Raw genomic sequence first — 22121 nt, 5'->3', positions numbered from 1 at the left:
ATAATATTTTAATTATTTAAATTTAGCAGTAATATTTTATAATTTAATTATTTTATTTTATCTATTTTAAATTTATTTAAATTATAAGTATCCTCACACTACCTCTATTTTTTTTATATGCATTCGCTTCCCTACGATAAATGTTAATTAGTTTTTATATTAATTTTTTACCTATAACCAAAATAATATGATATTTTGTTTTAATTAAAGCTTTTCAATTAATTTTTCACCTCCATATTTTCAGCTAATAAAGAAAATCTATGTGTGGATCAATATATAGATACAAAATATAGATATAGATGTAGATACCAATATACATATAAATATAAATATAAATACATAAATAAAATTTGTCTAAGATCTATTTAGATTATATATAAGATTAATTCAACTACTTCCATTAATTATGTTTCTATCTATAATTTTTAATTATTAATGTTGTCTTAAAATTGCCAAGTGACTTCATTTTAACTTGCCACTTGGTTTAACCACAATGCATACTACTCTCCTTTTAATATAACTAGTATTAGTACCCGCGCGATGCGCGGACACAAATCGTGTTAAATTGTGATGTTGGATATTTGAATCATGTGCAAATAACCTTAAAATATAAACCTCTCAGATAAAAATTATATAACATTAGATATTAATTATGAAGCAGGATATGAAATTATTGTTCAAATCTCGTAGTGCACAACCTATTTTGTTTTTTATTTGTAGCAACCTAACTACTTGATTTTAGTACTTGCACTTCGTTTTGCTGTTAGTATCAAAGAATACTAAACATATCATGTTGCGATCTGTCTTGTTTGAGCACATTAGATCATATTATTTTAACAAACTTCTTACTATCACTTTGTTTTTATCTAAAAGTTAAATATGTCTTATTCATCACATTATTTTTACGCAAATTCTTTTTTCTTTTATTTTTTCTTATAGTTATTGTATTATTTAATATTATTTACTATCATATAATTTTTTATTATCTTAACTAAAATCTTGCTTATTATTCTTTTAATAGTCTTTAATAAATATAAATGTTTTATTCTTGAAATTTGGTATATTTTTATGCATTCAAATTTTTTTAATCATTTAAATTTATTGTAATATTTTTAAATATAATTTAATTTTTTAATTTATTTATTTTTAAATTAATTTAATGTATAAGTATCCTCACACTATCTCTATTTTTTTAATACATTCTCTTCCCTACTATAAATTTTAATTATTTTTATATTAATTTTTTACCTTTAACCAAAATAATATCATATTTTATTTTAAATTGTAAAATTGAATTAGTCTAAAATATTAATATATATATTTGATGATTACGTTGAAAATATATTGAGTTCTCTTATAATTATTTTTGTATTAGATGTAGTTAAATTTTCTTTTTTTAGCTTTAAGATACAAATTAATTTTTAATTTTCATTAGTAAAATTACCTATATTAGAAAGTTATATATATTTTTAAAATTTTATTTTAATCATAGAAAAATAATTTCTTAATTATTTGAACATATTATATATATGTAGTAATATGTTTATTGTCGTTTTTATTTCTTTATGTAATATTTTTAAAAATAAAAACTTATGAAATAAAAACAATCTCATCTCAAATTCAAATAATTTTTATCATTCTATTTTCTAAATTGGACCGTATTTTCAAAATATTATGCTATATATTCAAACTTAAACTAACTGTACTCAATTCAGATATTAATCATAGAAAAATATTTTCTTTGTTGTTTGAACACATTATATGTTAATGTTGTAGTAATATTTTCATTATTATTTTATTTCTTACGTAAATTTTCTTTCTTTTTTAAATTTAATACAAATTTAATCTTTAATTTTTATTAGTAAAATTACCTATATTAGAAATTTATTTTCTATTTTAATATTTTTTTCATAAATAAGACTTCAATTTCATGATATTATCCATAGTTTGGACATTCTAATCGTAGTTTTAACAAATTTCAAATTTCAAATTCAAATAGCCTTTCCCTTTCATTTCTAATAGTAATATTTTAATAATTTTGCTAATTTTTAATCTAATATATAGTCTTATTACGTTTTATGTGACTTTTCATTAACTTGTAACTTTTTTTAATATCATTATAAACTATTATTCTTTAATATAATATAGATAAATATATAATTTTCTAATCATAAAATAAATATTTATTTTGTTTTAAAAATATTGCTCGAAAATTTTAAATTATTTAAATTTTAATAAGATTTTAAGCATTGTATATTTAATTCATTTTATTTTCTAAACTTATGATTTATAAATATCTCATATTATCTCTAATTTATGTCTATTATTCAATATTTTTAGTTTTTGATTTTATCTATTAGACTGGAGTTACGTGGACTTATCCATATTATGATTTTCTTATCATAATATAGAAACTTTCTCATCTCAAATTTAAATAAGTTTTACCCTTCTTCTCTATGATAAAAATCTGAATTTTATTTTTTTCTCTATTTATTATTTATTTTTGATATTATATTATCCAATACCTAATATTATTACATTGTCATGTGGATTTTTATTAGCTTGTTTGAATTTAATATCTATTTCTACCACATTCATTCTAATATAATATAGATAAAAATTAAAAAACTTTCTCAAATTCAAATAAGTTTTATTATTCTATTTTCTATATTTAACTACATTTTAAAACTTAAACTTACTGCACTTAATTCAAATATTAATAAAAAACATATTTTCTTAATTGTTTGAACACATTATATCTGAATATTGTAGTAATATTTACGTATAAAATATTCGTTTGCCCGATTTATTAATATTAATATGACTTTACTATTCTTATTTTTAAAATATTTTTTTACTGATTATTTAAGTTTTTTCTTACCTTACAAATAATTTATATACTTTATGTAAGATCTTATTTTGCTGCTTGAATTTATTTAATTTTTAAACTCAATATATCTTTAATAACGTAAGTAAATTTTAATTTAATTTTATATTTTAACTTACTCCAATGTATAAATAGTCACAGGTAATCTCAATTACGTCTTTCTATATTTTTTTATTTTTTCCGATTTTAATTTTTAATTAATTTTTACCTCCATATCTCTAGCTAATATAGAAAAAAATTTATGGGTGAATCAATATAGATATAAATATACTTATAAATATAAATTTAAATGTAGATATATAGATTAAATTTGTCTAAGAACTATTTAGATTAAGTATAAGATTCATCAAACTACTTCCATTAATTATGTTTCCATTTATAATTCAAATTTTTAATGTTGTCTTAAAATTGCCAAGTGGCTTCTTTTTAGCTTGCCACTTGGCTTAACCACATGCTTCACTACTCTCCTTTTAATATAATATAGATATAGATATAGATATAAATTTCCTCCATCTCAAATTATTTATCGTATATCTCTTTTACACACACTTAAAGAAGATATTAATTAGAAGAAATTTTGACTATTTAATCCTTATTTATGTCTTAAATATAATATCTCTTCATTGAACATTTACTTTATTTATGTGTCATCTCCATCTTCAAGAACAATTACTACTAAGGATAAAATGATTATTTTTTTTAAATTTTGTTTTAAACTTCTAAAATGATAAATAATTTGAAACATCTATTTTTAGAAATTATGATAAATAACTTGAGATGGAGGGAGTAGAAATTAATTTCCTTATATTAATTGTATATCGACTTATTTTAACTCTAAATCCTCATCTAGCTTTACTTTTAGAATAATCAATAGTTCTTAGAAAATAAAAAGAAGAATCAGTAATATTCTTTTCTTCAAATTAAAACGTCGTAGTTCTTCAATTTTTGCCGTTAATGTCTTGAATCCAAATTTAATGGTTAGTGGTGAGATATTAAAACTTTAAAATTTGAATTCCTAAAACTATTTCTACATCAAAATTAGTTCTTATATTTGGTCCTAAATATAAGGATTTTGAATTATAAAAGGAAAGATTTAGTTGATTTTAAATATTGAGATTTCTTACTATAATAATTAAATTTTAGTTAATTTTAAAAATCCTAAATATTAGGAAATTAATAAAATGACTATTCTATTCATTGTGAACTCTATTTTTAAAGGGCAAAAAATGCAAACGACATTTCGCTAAGGGCCTTCGTGCTTTTAATATAGTATAGGTATATATAAAAAATTATAATCATTAAGAAATTAAGAATAATATATTGTCCGTTGGCATTTAATAAATAAGATATTATGTTCTTAATTTAATAAAAAAGTAATAGAAAAAAATTATATTAAGAACAACTGCTCCTTTCCGTTGCAAAGTATTGTCCACCTTTCTTTTGACTTCTCATTAAATAAATTCTTTAAAGAAATTAAATTCTAATTTATTTTAATCCTTATATTTTGTACGGCATTTATGAAAAAGGGCCAAAATTTCTAATATTTGGTAAGAAAGCACATAAGTCAAATCGTGATTTATTATTTATCTTGGTGTTATTGCTTAAACCTTTGGTTTTAGAAGTAATAAATTTTAAAAGGAAAGAATTTATATAACTAAAATCTTTGTTATTTTAAATTCTTAAATATAGAAGTTTGTATATAGTTCGAATAAGGAATATTTAATATATAAAATTTAATTAATTTTGAAGTCATACATATTAGAAAAATAATTAAATGACTATTCCTAAATATTAGGAAAATAATTAAATAAATATTTTTAAATATTTGGATAATAATTAAAAGACCAATTTGTCTAGAGCGAACTCTAGCTTTAAAGTGTAAAAAAGACGAACGATATTTTGCTAAAGGCCTTCGTGCTTTTAATATAACTAGTCTTATGATACGCGTTTTGCGCGTGTACACTATCTCAATAAGAAAGAACTATAAAATACTATATAAATAATATATTAAAATATTATGTTTGAGTGATAAAATAAAAGTTAATTTTTTCTAAAATGATGAATCTTCATACAAGTTCTCAATCATTAGTCAATATATTTAACTAAAAATTTATTTTAATTTTTTAATTCAATCATTTTAAGTTCATAAGTTATCATGCTTCTTTTTCAATTTCAGCAATCACATATAATCCTTGAAAACTTAAGAATTTTTTTGATTTTTTTCTTGAAAAATTATTCCCTAGTTCATTTTAGAAGACTCAAACAGGATTAACAAATTGATAGAAAATAATAATTTTTTCTCAAAATGCAACTGATTTAATTTTTTAATTAATAATAAATACTATATGAATTATTTTAAATAGATTAGAAAATGAATAAATTATTGTAACTCATTGTATAATCAAATTACATAACTTATACGAAGAAAAAGTGTTCTGAAAAAGAAAAAGAAAACAAACAACACTAAACCTAAAACTTTTTTATAAAATAACATAGAGCACGTCAAGGACTCTTAAACAAAACATTTCACAACAAAAAGATAATTATATGATTTTTCATATCAAAGTCCTAGATATTAGGATATTAATTAAATGTTTGTTCCTAATATTAGAAAAATAATTAATGAATATTCCTACATATAAGAAAAATAACTTAAATTACTACTCTGTCCAATATAAAATATATTCTTAAAGGGTAAAAAAGACGAACGACATTTCGCTAAGGGCCTTCGTGCTTTTAATATAGTATAGACTAGTTTTAGAATACGCGCGCTACGCGTGCATTTTAATTCCAATGGATAAATTATTTTAGAAATTTCATAAGCTAAAATCTTAATTGATTTAGAGTATTAAATATTAGGATTTCCTACTTAGTTCAAATAATAAAAAAATTATAACTAAAATTTTAATTAATTGCAAAAATCTTAAAAAAATTTAAAAAATAATTTAATACAATTTTGTCAACTACTTATATAAATACAAGAAAACAAAATTCAACTGCTAATATAAAAAAAAATTGCTCTAAGAAAGAGAACTTGAAACCCTTAATTTTGTAGTTGTTAGAACAAGGCAAAATTATGATGATGAAAAGGTGAAATTGTAACTTCTTTTATAAAATTACATGCGAATCTAAGTTTAGTGTCAAAAATTTATATCAAAACTTTTCTAGTACGTGCATGAATTAGTCAAAATCTAAGAACTTTCCAAGTGTGAAATTATAATACTTCTAAATTTAAATATAATTGAAAGTATCAAAAGTTTCCTAGTATGTGAATTAGTTAAAATTTTATTAACAAAAGAAAAACTGAAACCTTCCTATTGTGTGTGACTTACACAAATTTTTATTAACTAAAAAGGATCCTCCTAAATTAGAAAGAAAATTTTAATAATACTCCTAAATATGGAGTTGGATGAAAACTTCCTATTATGTAGAGAACGAAAATATTTCCTAGTATGTATGTCAATATTATTATAAATATTAAAAGAGTAATTAAATAACTATTCATAAATAGTAGAGAATTAATTAAATGACTATTTTTAAATATTAGGAAAATAATCAAATGATTATTCTCTCTAATGTGAACTCTATTTTAAAAAGGGTAAAAAGGCAAATGACATTTCGCTAAGGGTCTTCGTGCTTTTAATATAGTATAGATAGATAGATATAAATACTTGTAGCGAAATTTTTCCCTACAAGTTTCGATTGTGTTTATATTGGCGGAGTCATTTATTCCGTAAATGAACTTGCAAACCCTTTCAACCTAGGTGCATTCAGTGTTGGAAATGAAAAGTTAATTAGAATGATCTCGTTCCCTCATGGGATGTCGACATCAATATCTCGCCCAAAGTTAGTAGAAATAAAGGGGCAAGTTGCACTTCTAGATCGCAGAAATTTTGGCGGCAAAAACAAGATTAGTTTGTTTGTTCTCAATGGTACCAATGAAACTGAGACATGGATAAAGCACATAATTGAGCTACCATTAGAGTTAATAAAAATAGATTTTTGGCCTCTATTTAATATAAAACCTAAGGGAGAGATTGTATTGATTCCAGTCAGAAGCCACATGGTGATAAGAGTAGTCAACTGACCACCCTTCATCGAAAAATTGCATTGTGTACATACATAAAATATTACGTTTTAGAAGTATATAACACATATTAAACACTCTTTGTTGAAATATTTTTCACTTCTTTTAAATTTGAACCCCCTTAAAAAAATTCCTAACTTCGACACATAAGAATTAAGATACATGGAATTTATGAACAAGCAAACCGTGTGAGATGGATTAGTGTTTATGTAAGTCTTGTGGGGAATATTTGGTCCTTGAATGCTAGTAGGGTTGGATGGTTTAGGAGCCTAGCTAGGCCTCTTTATGTCTCCTTTTAAAGCTTTTTACTCTCGCAAAGGAAATTATTTATCACCAAACATACATATGTAGCCTTCTTTCAGCATACATATGTAGCATTCTTCTTAATTATATTCTCATTTGATTACTCATTTGTTTCACTTTATAAAGTTGTTTACCTCGAAAATGATAATAACAATTAGATTTGATTTTGTGATTCTAAAAATACGTGATTTATTTTTATGCTAGTTATTAGGCATTAGATACTAGGTGTGAGACTAGAAAATAAGATAAGATCTTGAAAATAGAACGATATGCGAACTGAGTAGCCGAGGATCGGGGTCTCGAGCTAGCCTATACTGGGCCTCGGGGTTAAGCTAATGAGCTCGACTGAAGATGGCCGATGAATGACTAACAGTTCTAAGAGCTTTACTGAAGGCTTTTTATGATCAATGATGAGTAATAAATGAAGAACAATCAATGAAACACAATAAATGTAAGCAATAAATCAAAGGAAAGACAATAGAGAGTATTTAAGTTAGAGAATAGAGAATGTTCTTATTCTTGTATTGAATATCATGTGTGTAAGAAATAACAAGGGTCCCCTTTATATAGGAGGGGGAATCCCAACATAGTACATATGCATTTATTACAAAGATATGAAGTTGGTACAGCTATTTAATACCACGGTACGGACTTATACTATGTTTGCAGGTATTGTTAGCTTTGAGCACGCACCTTGGGAACTTCCCGCTTATGCAAGATAGTCGTCGATTTATGTTGCCTCGAGGTTGGACATTGGGAACCCTCGGGGTCAAATCTCGAACTGTGCCTCAGGCCTTCTGAAGCTGAGCCATGGAATGACATAACGATCATAAAATTGGACTCTCCGATTTTAGCCGTATACAGATAGTCCCCGCGTTTCTTAGAGTGAAATGATAAGAAACGGTCTTAAATCTTTGCTTCCTCACTATTCCCATTATGATGTCAGCCCATCAGAGCATTAAATGCCATAACTCAAAGGCTGCTTAGAGGTCGTTGTCAACACGATTATCGAGAAGCCCACGATCCGCTATCGACTTGACTCTTCTACTTCCTAAACACTGCCTAAATGGCTTCTATAAATACTTCAATTTGTCATGCCATTCACACTTTTACAACATCTTCAAGTCTTTAGGGCCAAGTTCACAACTTTCTGCATTCAACTTCTTTCTGTGCTCATTTCTTCACCTTCTTTCTTTGAAATCAAGTTATAATCATGGCCAAAACTTCAAAAATGGTACCTCAGAAAGAGGGCACCGCTTCTTCATCACGCCCGTCCAAGGGCAAACCGAAAGAACCTCCAAGTGTTGAGCAATGTACCCCTGGCCACTTCGACACGGTCTCCGATTTTGCCATCGAAAATCCTCCTTCTACACCGGGTCGATGCGAGCCCGTATCTCGGTACATCAGTATGGTGGTCGATACGACGAGGGTAAAGAAAGACTACCGATGGGGAAAGGAAGTGCAAGTAGAGATCCCCAATCACGAGGAATGCATAATAGACCACAAAGCTGGCTTCCTCAACGTATATACATACCCCTTCACTTTAGGCCCCGTAGATCCTTCTTCCCCGTCAATAGATCCGGTGATTCTCAACTCTTTGTCGTGAATACCGAGTGACACTCGTTCAGATTTATCCTTCTTTCTGGAGGATTGTTTATATGCTTAGATATTTCTTCAACAGGGTCAAGGGAATGACTTTCACCCTCAATCACCTGGTTAGATTGTACAACCTTCGTCTCTTTCAAGGTTTAATCAAGCTTCATCCTCGATCCGCCAAGACATTCTTTGTGAGCGTCGATAAGGATAATGACCGGGGATGGATGAGTCGGTTTGTTAGAGTAAGGACCTCTAATATTATTCCTGCCGATAGGATGCCATTCCTAGAGGAGTGGAACATGAAGCGTAAGTGTTCCTACCTCCAACACACTTTATTGCCTCTTCTTCCCCTTCTGAAATGATTTTTTCTTGATTATGCAGCCACTATTTGGTACCCCGACACGGCTCAGGACCTCCCGGGATGGATTAGACAGTTAGACTCTGCTTCCCTTATAACGAGCGTGCTTGGCATGATTTGTCCAAGATACAGTGGCAGGCTAAGAACCATGGCAAGCACCACTTACTATCGTTGCCAAATTTCTTATGAGTATTCTTAGTGGCGATGAGCTTAATATGTCATACTTGTGTAGGCCTCGGGGAAGGTGTGTCAATGAGACCGTCTTCTCCTGGTGAAGAAGGAACCTCGAAACCCGGCAAGGGTAAGAAGAGGAAGAAGGAGGCATCGGTCGAGTCTCCCAAATCAGAAAAACCCAAAGTTTGCAGGCCTCAGATTGACGTCATGGTCTCGACTTCAGCTGATGTGGCAAGTCCCCACACTGAGGACGAAGGTGATGATGATGATGATCGCCCTTTGGTACAAAGCGTAAGATGGTGTACGGATGCTCCGCAGGTTGTTGGGCGCAAGGTCTCCGAATTGGGGATGGCCGATGTGGACCTAACCCGTGCTGAGGAGACCCTTGAAGAGGGTTCGGGCGCAGTCCCTGAGTTTCAAGTTGGACATGGTACAATCTGTACCGATGAAACCTCGGCTGGCGGTTCCGGAGGGCTTGAACCTGAAGTTCCTCGTGGTCGAGATGAAACCCTTACAGAAATTGATGCCCTGGGTGATTTAAATTTGGCCCTTCATTTTCATCGGGGGAGATTAGGGATGCCTAAGATCCGGGTACCACCGGTGCAGGGGACTCTCATGGAGAGGAAGATATGATCGGGGACTACTTTGATGGCATCGACATAGACACAGACCTCAACGCCCCCGTCGCTCTCGAGGAGGCCGAGAATCTTCAACAACAATGTAATATTCTCGACATATCATTTGTGCTTCAAGTTTTTCCCTTGTTTTTTCAGCTTTTCTGCTTTTGCTGTAGGTCAAGAAGTTGTATGACCATGCCTTCTCTAAGCTCCAAGATGAGCTTTTATTCTGTGAGAAGAAACTCGAGGAGCTCACCTCAAAGCTAAATAAGTCAGAGGCTTCCTCTACTCGAAAGGAAGAGGAGTTGGGTGAGCTTCGGGCAAGCCTGAAGGGGGTGCACCAGGAAAGGACTAGCTTTTTCGAGCAGGTAACACGGCATTCATGTGCTTATCCTTTTAGTCTTATAACTTGATGCTCATGATCTTGTTTCGCCTTTGCAGATTGAGCAAAAGGATGCCCTGGTGGGGCAAATTTGGGAAGAGGTTGCAGCCAAGGATGCGAAGATCCTCGAGCTGAGGAGGCAGAATGGGGTCGTGACCTCGGAAAACGACCTTTTGCGGGGAGAGTTGGCCTCGACCTAGGAACTTCTTCGAAATGCTCATAAGGAGGTTGCTGCACTATCTGTGGCCAAGGCTGAGGCCATTGGAGATGCGTCCTCATACAAGAGGGATGCTGCTATTGCAAACGCTCGAGCCAGGGAGATATCTGAAAATGCCGAGCAGAAGTTGGCTCGTACTGTTGCTTATGCTCGTCTGCAAGCTCAGAGGAAGGCCTTCGAGGAAGCCAACGCCAAAGATGTCGATCTCTCTATTGAGATCGAGAAAGCCAGAACTTTGGAGGAAAAAGCAGCACCTTCGACTACTTTGCATGAAGACTCTGGAAGTGATTCAGATGGTAGCGAGGGCGAGGAATAGTATCACGTCGTCCTTTCTGCTTCTTCTTTTCTTCCTTTTGTGTATGGGCTCCTCGGGGGAGTTTTGTAAAGATACAACCTGTAAACATATTTTTGGAAATGCAAAGAGACCCTTTTGTTTCGAGTCTTTTATTTTTCAGCGCTTATGCAGAGCTAGTCTTTTGAATTTTGATGTTCGGATCTTTAGAGTCCATACTTGGTATAATAGGGGACCTCGAGATCGGGCACCATCCGGGGGCTAGGTTGATTCCCCTTTTAGAGCCCCTTTTGTAGTATCAAAGGTCTTCAAGATTGGGCACCATCTCGAGGCTAGATTGATGCCGACAGCTCTTTAGAGCTTATTTTTATTTTGACAGAGATCCTCAAGATCGGGCATCATCTCGAGCTTAGATTGATATTGATGGATCCTTAGAGCCTATAGTTATAGCGACAGAGCTTCTCGAGATCGGGCACCATCTCGAGGCTAGATTAATACGGGAATCTTGACCCCTCGAACGCCGTATGACAGCGTTGTTCGTATGACATGGACATGAAGTGGGGTGGCCCCGTTGGTATACTTCCCCAAAAGTGACAATGGCCTAGTCAGAATTAATTGGCCTTCAGAGTAGGCGAGCAATCACCGTTTGCTCTATATATGAGCTTATTTCCTCTTATTTAAGGACTTTGCTATTTTTGTAGAGCTTTTCCTCCTTGCATCAGTGCTTCCATCATTTTAGTTCAAAGCTTTCATTTAAGTTTTCATCTCCTTCTTTTTGTGTCATCGTAGTTATGGATGCTATGCGCAAATTCGTCCACCAAGAAGAAGAGATTTCTGCCTCTGCTTCCCGCTCGGTCGGTGGTACACCGTCGGCGTCCGGTGAGCTAAACTCGAGATGCTTTGTCTCGAGGAGGGACTTTTCGTTAGAGAGACCGCCTAATGTTCAGGTTCATCGGGAACGTGCATCGAGGTTTATCTCATCAATAGGAGAGGAACACCTCGAGGCGATTAGGAGAGACTGCGGATGGGGAGAAAAGGTGGTACTACAGGCACCTTCCATGGAAGAGAGCATCATGACTTATGTAGAGGGGTTTTTGAACGGATACACGTACCCTTTTATGTTGGGTCCTCTTGACAGAGTCGTTCTCGAGTTTTGCAGAAGATATCGGGTTACCTTGGCACAGGTTCACCCGTCATTCTAGAGGATAGTATTGATGATAAGGTACTTTGCGGATAAAGTCGGGCTCGAGTTTACCCTCGGCCACCTCATTAGGTTGTACCGGACCTTACATTATCAAGGCTTGATTGCTCTACGACGTCGATTCACCTGGCCCTTTATTGCTAGTAATGAAGAAAACGATGACCGAGGGTGGATGAGTCGATTTGTCCATGTGCGCATTGTCGATATTATCCATGCAGAGTTCCTGCCATTTCTTGAGGAATGGAATTTCACACATAAGTGGTATACTTGTGTTTTTATCATTTTGTTCATGGTGGAGGCAGACTCCCTAAAGATGTTTTCCTTTCCTTCTCAACATCGATCCCGTGGTTGCCATACGAGGTCCCCGATTGGACTCGAAAACTGGCAGCTTGCTCAACTTACGATGAGCATAAGTGGCGAGATCTGTCCAATGGTAGATGGGAGGCCAAACACCACGATACATGCTATCTGGCCTATTTTCTTTGAAAGATACTTTCTTTTATGTGTATTAACTCCATCACCGTAGGTACTGGAGAATTTTCCGGGATAAGACCGTGCCCCCTTGGAGAGGAGGAAGGATCATCGACTTCGGGGCCAAGGAATGATAACAAACAGAAGGAATCTTCGAATAATGAAGATGCTCAAAGCGAGGCAAGCCCTGCTCGGAGGCTCAAAGGAGACGTGCCGGTTGAGCTTGCAACACCTAAGGCTTCTAACCTCGGAAGAATGGCTCCTCCTTTGCTGTCGTCTTCTTTTCTCATCGAATGGCTCCTCCTTTGTTGTCGTCTTCTTTTCTCGTCGAATGTACTTTGAGGGATACGGGTTTTTTGTCGTTGTCTTCGTCTCCTGTCGAAGGTACTTCGAGGGATAAAAGTTTTCTGTCACCGTCTTCACCTCCTGTCGAAGGTACTTTGAGAGATGTTCGAAGCCAGGGCCGCCTGGATCAAGCGGGGTCTCGAGCGACCATGTCCCTACTAAGATCTGTTCAACTGGGGCCAGTGAGACCAGGCTAGTAGATGCATGCTCAACCTTTGAGGAGGCTCAACGGCTTTGTACTGTGGTGAGCTTTGGTTGACTTTGTTGATTTTTTGATTTTACATTTTCATTTTTTCATTGAGTTTCTTTTTCATAGGCATTTGGCAAGCTCAAGTCCGAGTTGCTCTGCCGTGAAGCCAGGCTGTGGAAAGCCTTGGATGAGGAGAAATCCCTTAAGCTTCTTTGTGATAAAAGGGTAAAGGAGTTGAGACACCTTCGGTACGAGATGAATCGAAGCCTGAACTATAAGGGCTACCTCTAGAAACAAGTAACCTTTGTTTCGAGGGGATTCGTGTTTCTCCTCCTATCTTCGGAGATTAACATTTTGATATTTCAGCTATAGAGAAAGACGGAGGACCTGGAACGCCTTTGGGGCGAAGTTGGCCAGGCCAAGTATGAGTGTGATGAGCTAAAGACTCAGATAGATACCCAAGTTACGGCCAATAAGAATACTTTGGCCAAGGCTTCTGCCCTCGAGGTGCAACTCTGGAACGCTCGTGAAAACAGCTTGGTCCAGACGATCAGGATTGCAAGTCTTGAGTCAGGCCTTTTGAAGATGAAGGTCGAGGTCATGGACGCCCAGGCTAAAGCTGAAGAGATTCGGGCCAAGGCTGATAAGAAAGTGGCTGTCTATTTAAAAGATGCCACCGACGCTCGAGTTGATCTGAGAGGGGCTTCCGATCGGGAGAGCAGAAGCAATGAGTATTCCCGGTGCAAATCCCGGAGGGAAACCCTCGAGGGAATCCATGCTAAGAGCTTCGATCTCTCGGAAGAGATTGAGCAGGCCAAGGCGGATGAATACGATGCCAAGTTCCTCGTATTTAATACCAAAGAAAATGAGGGAGAGGTCGATGGGGCCGCAGTCCCCGAGCGGAAAGTAGAATAGGCTATTCTTTTCTGATTCTGTGTATAAGGCTCTCAGAGAGCATTGCATATGTAGCCTTGGATTATTTCATGTATACACATATAAAGAAACTTTTCGGTTTTCTCCTTCCATGAATATCCATTTGCTTGTGTGTGTCTTTCTTTGTCTTGAGTTTTGATGTTTGTCAACGATTAGCCAGATAAATTGGCCTTCGAGTAAAGACCCTCAGGTTTACAAATCGGCCCTGAGGCTTGTCAGGCTGGCCCGTAGGCTTTTGCGTATTTGGTTGGTTTGACCTCTAATCTGAGCTGGCGACAATGGCTCTTACCGCATTAGGTCGGTACGACCTTTAACTTAAGCTGGCGACAGTGGCTCTTACGCGTTGGGTTGATACGACCTTTAACTTAAGCTGGCGATAGTGGCATTTACGCGTTGGGTTGGTACGACCCTTAATTTAAGTTGGCGATAGTGGCTCTTACGCGTTGGGTCGGTACGACCCTTAATTTAAGCTGGCAGTAGTGGCTCTTACGCGTTGGGTCAGTACGACCCTTAATTTAAGTTAGCGGTAGTGGATCTTATGCGTTGGGTCTGTACGACCTCTAATATAGACTTTATTTTGCCCTCGTAAAGACTTTTTGAAATTTTATGTTTGTCCAACTCTTCGACGGTTCAATAAGGACCTCGATTGTGAGTCGTTATGTGACAATAAATGAGCACCTCGGGAGGTTTCGCTCAATTGATGAATTGTTTCGAAACTTTTTCATTGTTTGGAGATGATATGATCGAAGCTCTTTTGGTTATGCCGAGGGTAGACTAATTAACTGGTTCTGTTTGAAGTATTTTTGAAGTAATTGAAGGCCTGTGATTTTATGGAGATAGTCGGGCGTCCCCGAGTCACGTTAGTTTGGCCGGATCGTTATTACTGTAGCCATTATATTTGGCTGTAGCCTTTTAGTCCCCGAGTGAAGTAGCTTTGGCGTCTATATCGAGGGTATGCATTTTTAGGGGTCTTACAAGTTCGAATATATAGCCTTGACTTTAAGATCGAGATTATGCCTTTTGTAAGGTCTTATAAAAATTTGAGCATGCCTCACTTGAGGTCTTACAGATAAGTTACTTGGTACAAGTATAATTCATGCCTGGCTTGAGGTCTTACAGATTTGGGCATGCCCGGAGGTCTTATAGCGTTGAAGATGCCTCACGGGGGGCTTACGTTGTAGATAATGCCTCATGGAGGTCTTAAATAAATTTGGGCATCGCCATATGGAGGGATTTTCGGGCTCGAGGTTGCCTGCTCGGGGTCTAATGGCCTCAAATTTTTGATAGCTCGATGGGGCGACAGTCTCCGAGACATCGAGAGTTCTTGGCTCTGGAGCCATATTTTGACATTGCCTCATTGAGGGATTATGAGCTCGAAGTTTCCGGCCCGAAGGACTTACGTCTTTGAGTTTTTGATGTCAGTTCCCAAGTGTTTGGGAAATTTCTGGCCCTGGAGCCGTTTCTTGTGAAAAGAGCAGATTTCTTTAAAGTGCGAAGCATTTTTGGTGGTAAAAGATACTCCTTTAATTACTTGGTACAAGTATACATGTTTTTGTCGTCAAGGGTTCAATTATTCTATGCGGACATGGTTTATTTGACCGTTTGGCCCGATACATCATTTTCCTATCGAGACCCTTTTTGTCTTGTCTTGATTTCTCCAGGGGATGATCTTCGAGGGGGGGGGATGCCCCCCAGTATTCGAGGTTGATTGCAGAGAAGCCTTGAATACTTGTTAAGTTACCTTAGGTAGCATATAGATGTTGCCTCGTTAAAAACCTTACCGGTAAAACCCTTCTTGGAATAAAATCTGATTGAAGGAAAAGAGTGCAACACATGCTTTAAAACCTGAGGTCTTCAAGCTTTCAGTTCTTCTAACTGGATGCTTGCACATAGGTTAGTGTAAGACGTAAATAAAAAGGGAGGTGTTTATACCTTAGTTGTGATGGCGTTTCAAGCCTCGATATGCTTCAACTGCTTGCTATAGGGACACAGTATGGTCCTTTGTTCATTCACTCGGATGTAACAGAGGATGTAGCTTGTGAGTGCTACTTTGTTGTTTTTTATCTTTTGGCTCCTTTGATGCTGAAGGTGCTAATGTCGGTGCCACATCGTGCACTGCGAACATCTCTCTTGCAGCATGTTGCTCCCCGTATATCGTTTTTATGCCATCCTTTGTTGGAAACTTCATAATTTGATGAAGGGTTGATCGTACTGCTCTCATACAGTGTATCCATGGCATTCCGAGCAAGTCATTGTATCTCATGTCTCCTTCGATGATACGAAATTTGGCATTTTGGGTTGTTCCGGCCACGTTGACCGGGAGGGTGAATTTCCCTTTAGTCATCTCGCTCGCCATGATCTAGTCGACCAGTCCGAGCTGCTCCACTACCCTCGACCTGATAATGTTAGTCGAGCTACCTGGATCCACAAGTACATATTTAATTTGAAATGTATTCACAAGAAAAGAAATTACCAATGCGTCTTTATGAGGCTGACACAGGGTCTCGATGTCCTCATCGCTGAATGTGAGAGCGTTCTCGGGTATGTAACCTCGAGTTCGCTTTTCCCTAATGATGGATATTTTTGTTCGTTTGACAATAGGTTCCTATGGGATGTCGAATCCTCTAACAATCATGTGGATGACATGTTGCGGTTCTTCTGTTTCATTTTTCCTGTTCGCCTCTCTTTCCCGAAATTGATTTTTGGCTTGGTTGTTGAGGAACTCTCGGAGATTCCCTTTGCTAAGTAGTCGGGCTACTGCTTCTCGGAGCTGTTTGCAATCTTCGGTCCTATGACCGTGTGTGCCGTGAAATTCGCACATCAGGTTAGGGTTCCTTTGCGACGAATCTGATAGTACGGGTTTTGGCCACCTAGTGTCTCTAATTTTGCCTACAGCTGATACTATGTTCGAAACATCAATGTTGAAGTTGTACTCATATAATCGGGGTGCCTCTATAGGCCCTGTATATCTATCAAATCTAGCTCTGCTCACGAGTCCCCAAGGATTCTGACCTGGATCTGCCCTTCGGTCGTTTCGGGGTATGTTACGCCTTGGGGCGTTTCTTTGATCTTCGGCGTATGGTTGGTACCTTTCCTTGTTTGGTTTTGGATCCTTTGCCAGGAGCCTGCTAGGATATACTGAGCCCAAGGGGGCTCCCAGTTGGTCGTCCTAGACCCTAATCTTTGATTGATATCAGTTGTGGATATCCGCCCAAGTTATAGCGGAATATTCAACCAAGTTCTGCTTTAGCTGCTTCGAAGCTACCGAGCTTCGTTCATTCAAGCCTTGGGTGAAGGCCTGCATTGTCCAGTCATCGGAGACTGGTGGTAACTCCATTCGCTCCATCTGAAAGCGGGATACAAACTCCCGCAACATCTCATTTTCTCTTTGTTTGATTTTGAATACGTCGAATTTCCTTGTAGCAACCTTGATGACACCGGCATGTGCCTTAATAAAAGAATTTGCCAGCATGGCGAATGAGTCTATCGAATTCGGGGACAGGTTGTGATACCACATCATGGGCCCTTTTGAAAGTGTTTCCCCGAATTTATTCAATAGGACGGATTCAATTTCGTCGTCCTTCAGGTCATTTCCCTTTACGGCACAAGTATAGGTAGTGATGTGCTTATTGGGATCCGAGGTTCCGTTGTACTTTGGGAGATCGGGCATTCTGAATTTCTTTGGGATGAGCTTCGGAGCCGCATTTGATGGGAATGGCTTTTGTACGAATTTCTTTGAATCGACACCCCTCAGGATCGAGGGTGTGCTCGGGATCTAATCGACCCTTGAATTGTAGGTCTCCACCTTTTTATCATTAGCTTCCATCTTCTTTTCGCCCAATTCAATCCTTTTTGTGAGGTCCTCGAGCATCTTCATAATAGTGGGGTCGGCTGCTGACCCGTTGTTGCTCAATCTTTACGGCACCTGTTCGGCTTGAGGGGCCGTTTCCGGTACTGCTATGGTTGGAGTTTTTTGGTGGCTTTGTAGTTGAGCAATTGCCAGCTGTTGTGCCTGCAACATCTCAAAAATGACGTGAAGGCTAACCTCTTGTCCCCCCCGAGCTGGGGTTTTCTAAGCTTCTTGTTGGTTTTCTTGGTGTATACTCCTGTTAGTGTGGGAGCTTATATCAACATGTTGAGCATTGCGTGAGACCACATCCACGGGGATTGGCTCTGGTGCATCCTCAAGGTTTCGCAGTGGTACACCGATGCCCGGAACAGCTACACCATTCTCTCCATGGTCTTCAAGACCATTGTTTTCATGTACATTCACTGAGTTAGACATTTTGACCTGAAATCAAAGATTCTTGGGCAAGAAAAAGTGTAAAAAATAACTTGTGTTTTCAGTAAACCAGCACGAAAACAATCACTATTATTTTTAGCCACACGATGGGAGCCAAACTGTTTACCTCAAAAATGATAATAATAATTAGATTTGATTTTGTGGTTCTAAAAATACGTGATTTATTTTTATGCTAGTTGTTAGGTAGTAGATGCTAGGTGTGAAACTAGAAAACAAGATAAGATCTTGAAAATAGAACGCTATGCAAATCGAGTAGCCGAGGATCGGGGTCTCGTGCTAACCTATACTGGGCCTCGGGGTTAAGCTAATGAGCTCGACTAAAGATGGTCGATGAAGGACTAACAGTTCTAAGTGCTTTAATGAGGGCTCTTTATGATCAATGATGAGTAATAAATGAAGAACAATCAATGAAACACAATAAATGTAAGCAATAAATAAAAGAAAATAGAATAGAGAGTTTTTAAGTTAGAGAGTCGAGAATGTTCTTGTTCTTGTATTTAATATCATGTGTGTAAGAAATAACAAGGGTACCCTTTATATAGGAGGGGGAATCCCAACATAGTACATATACATTTATTACAAAGATATGAAGCTGGTACATCTATTTAATGCCACGATACGAACTTATACTATGTTTGCAGGTGTTGTCAGTTTTGAGCACGCGCCTTGGGAACTTCCCGCTTATGCAAGATAGTCGTCGACTTATGTTGCCCCAAGGTTGGACATTGGGAACCCTCGGGGTCGAACCTCGAACTATGCCTTGGGCCTTCTGAAGCTAAGCCGTGGAATGTCATAACAATCATAAAATCGGACTCTCCGATTTTAGCCGCATACAAAAGCGTATTTGACTGAGTACAGACCTTAGAAAAAAAGAGAGACCAAAAAAGTTTTAGTACAGATACTCCTTTCTTGTTATAAAAGCATGTTAAAAACATAAAATGAAATGAGATTTTAAATATAAAATGGTGTCATATTCTCTCTGGAACTTACTAAAAATAGAACAGATGAAGTAGTAATATTTATTAATTAGCTTAGTCAATCGAAGTGGTAGTAGTTTATTTTAATATGGATGCTTGAGAAAAGTATTATGTTTTCTATTTGAGTAAAGGGATAAAGTTTAGAACGAACTAAGAGAAATAAGAGTACCAAAATTCTTAGAATCGAGAAAGTGCCTTAGAATACAAATACAATTTCCATATTTTCCATAGTTACAATCGTTCCCAATAGATATTAGACCCTATATAGCTTATTGGCCGCCAGCAAAAACAAAGGGAATAACCTAAGCAATATATACAAACCCTGACTCAAACACGCCTTTATACTATCACTTTTCACATAATACCATGGTCGGCTTCCACAACCAAGTATACATGAGGAAAAAGAAGATTGTTGCCATTGGTAATTTATGTATTCCGCACCAGATTATCTTTGAAATTCTAAAAGAGGTTCCTGCCAAGTCTCTAATGCGTTTTAGGTGCGTTTCGAAATTATTTTGCTCCCTTATATCAGAACCCTTATTCATTGAAGCACAAAAAAAATGTTCCGTGGCTCAATTTCATGTAAGTGGCTCATCTTTGACGACTCGCGAACATGTCCTTAAGTACTTGAATCAGTCATGTTTTAGTGAGCTTGACAATCTAGAATATATCGATGGCCTAGTTTGTCTATGGAACGATGTTGGAGAAGTTGCTATTGGCAATCCTTTCACAAAAGAACATGTCTTTCTTCCTCGTCAAATACCTAAAGAGAAAGGTTACATGGCTTGTTGCTCCCTGGGTTTTGATCCCATCACCAAGAAACATAAAGTATTCAAGGCACACAAACGTATTATACACGGGGATCAAAATTCATGTGAAGTGACATGCTCGATTTTCACCATTGGAGTGGACAAATCATGGAGGGAGATACCCGATTGCCCCATATTTTCCCCTGCAAGATATAATTGTGTTTATATTGGCGGGGTCATTTATTATGTACATAGACTTGCAAAGCTTTACAACCTTGCTGCATTCAGTGTCGGAGATGAAAAGTTAATTAGAACGATCTTGTCCCCTGATGAGGTATCGACTTCAAAATTTCCACTAAAACTAGTAGAAATAAAAGGACAAGTTGCACTTTTAGATCGCAGAAATTTTCGAGTTGATGGCAACATTCGTTTATATGTTTTCAATGGTACTGGTAAAACTGAGACATGGGTGAAGCACATAATTGAGCTACCATCAAAGTCAATAAAGATAGATTTTTTGCCTTCATTTAACTCCAACCCTAAGGGAGAGATTGTATTGATTCCAGACAGCACTAGTAGGATTTTTCCCTTGTTCTTACGTGACATTGCAAAGAAAGAATGGACGAAAGTTGAGATGCATGGAATTTATGAACGAGGACTCTGTGTGAGTTGGATTAGTCTTTTGCTAAATCTTGTGGAAAGTGTTTGGTCCTTGAGATGACTTATACTACTACGGTTGGATAGTTCAGGGATTAAGAAAGCCTTTTACTCTTCTTAGGAAATTATTTATCACAAATATATATATATAGCTAGCCTTCTTTCAGCATCCAGCAAATTTTTGTTATATTAAAGAAGGAAAACTATTCACAGTTTACTTATCACCATCTTTTTTGTCGCATTTCTATTGCTATCGAGAAAGTATATATAGCCAAAATAGATAAAGATTTCTTTGGCACGACTGTAGTCATTGAGTTCTATACTAAAGTATGTCCTGGTGATATTCCAATTCATGTTATTGCACACAGGCATTTCAAAATTATCTAGGTCAGTGAGACATGTCATTTCACTCATTTGATTGAAGTCTGAAAAAAAAAATATTAAAGTTGGAATAAAAAAAATATATATTTGGAATTCTCTGTTTCTTTTAGGTGTGTAACTCCTCCATATAAAAAAAAAATCACAAAGAAACTGGTACTGGATAATTGCAAATTAATAAGTTTATTTCATGAACACCGTTAATGCAAACAGAAAAAAGAAATTAAAATACAAGAGAATATTGAGGAGAGTAGTAGAAGTTACAACTTATGGAGCAAAGAATCAGCTTCATGTTTTCATAGGGACCCTTATTTTTCATGTTGGTTTGATGAGAATGGCTCCCTTAGACAATAGACATAATCTTGGTGCAGAGAACTTTGATTTTGTACCTATAAGCACTGAGACAAACCAATGGTGTAGTAATTTTAATCATAGGATGAGGGGTGGTGGTGGTGGTGATTTTGCTAGAGCCTCCATACGGAGGGGAGAAAATAGGTATAAGTTCCATTTGATATAGAGAATGGTTCCTCTAGTCATCGAGCATTGTCAATGATGATGGTGATGACGACGACGACGACGATTACTGTTATTTCAGAAGTTAATGTGTTGAAGACATTTTCCTTCATACTTGTATGGTACAGTGTCAGTTTGCTCTTGATATTGTAAGTTTTGAGTTATTACATCCTTGGGTTTTTTCTTTAACTAGTTTTAGCGTACGCGCATTGCGTGTGTACCCTGTCAAAATAATTAACTACTTTAAAATAAGATTTCATTAATATTATATTAAAATGTGTGCTTGAGTTATAATAAAAGTGCAAGATATGTAAATGTAAATAAATAGATTATGATTTTTTAGCTGCAATTCTTTTTTACTTTGATATAATCTAAGTGTAAGATATAAAAGTGTAAGAGATATAGCTCGTCACAAATCTAAAATGTTAATTGTAATTACACTTTTATCAAATACATTACAAAATTTAATTTTTAAATAAAAATTTATTCTA

At 35.7% G+C, this 22121-nt stretch overlaps 1 protein-coding gene across 1 annotated transcript; it reads left to right on the top strand.

The window, feature by feature from the left end:
• Nucleotides 1–19726: 19726 nt before the first annotated feature.
• LOC107796048 (putative F-box protein At1g32420) lies at nt 19727–20803 on the top strand. Its single transcript, XM_016618768.2, has one exon. It carries the CDS (start codon nt 19727–19729, stop codon nt 20801–20803), a length of 1077 nt encoding a protein of 358 aa, XP_016474254.2.
• The last annotated feature ends 1318 nt before the right edge of the window (nt 20804–22121 follow it).

The sequence above is a fragment of the Nicotiana tabacum genome, chromosome 8, assembly GCF_000715075.1.
Source record: "Nicotiana tabacum cultivar K326 chromosome 8, ASM71507v2, whole genome shotgun sequence".
Lineage (NCBI taxonomy): Eukaryota > Viridiplantae > Streptophyta > Magnoliopsida > Solanales > Solanaceae > Nicotiana > Nicotiana tabacum.
The sequence above is the reverse complement of the archived record's forward strand: the minus strand, read 5'-3'. Positions and strand labels throughout refer to the sequence as shown.

What these genes read in the sequence shown, in the direction of transcription:
- LOC107796048 (XM_016618768.2), top strand. Translation starts at nt 19,727, where the DNA reads ATGAGGAAAAAGAAGATTGTTGCCATTGGTAATTTATGTATTCCGCAC.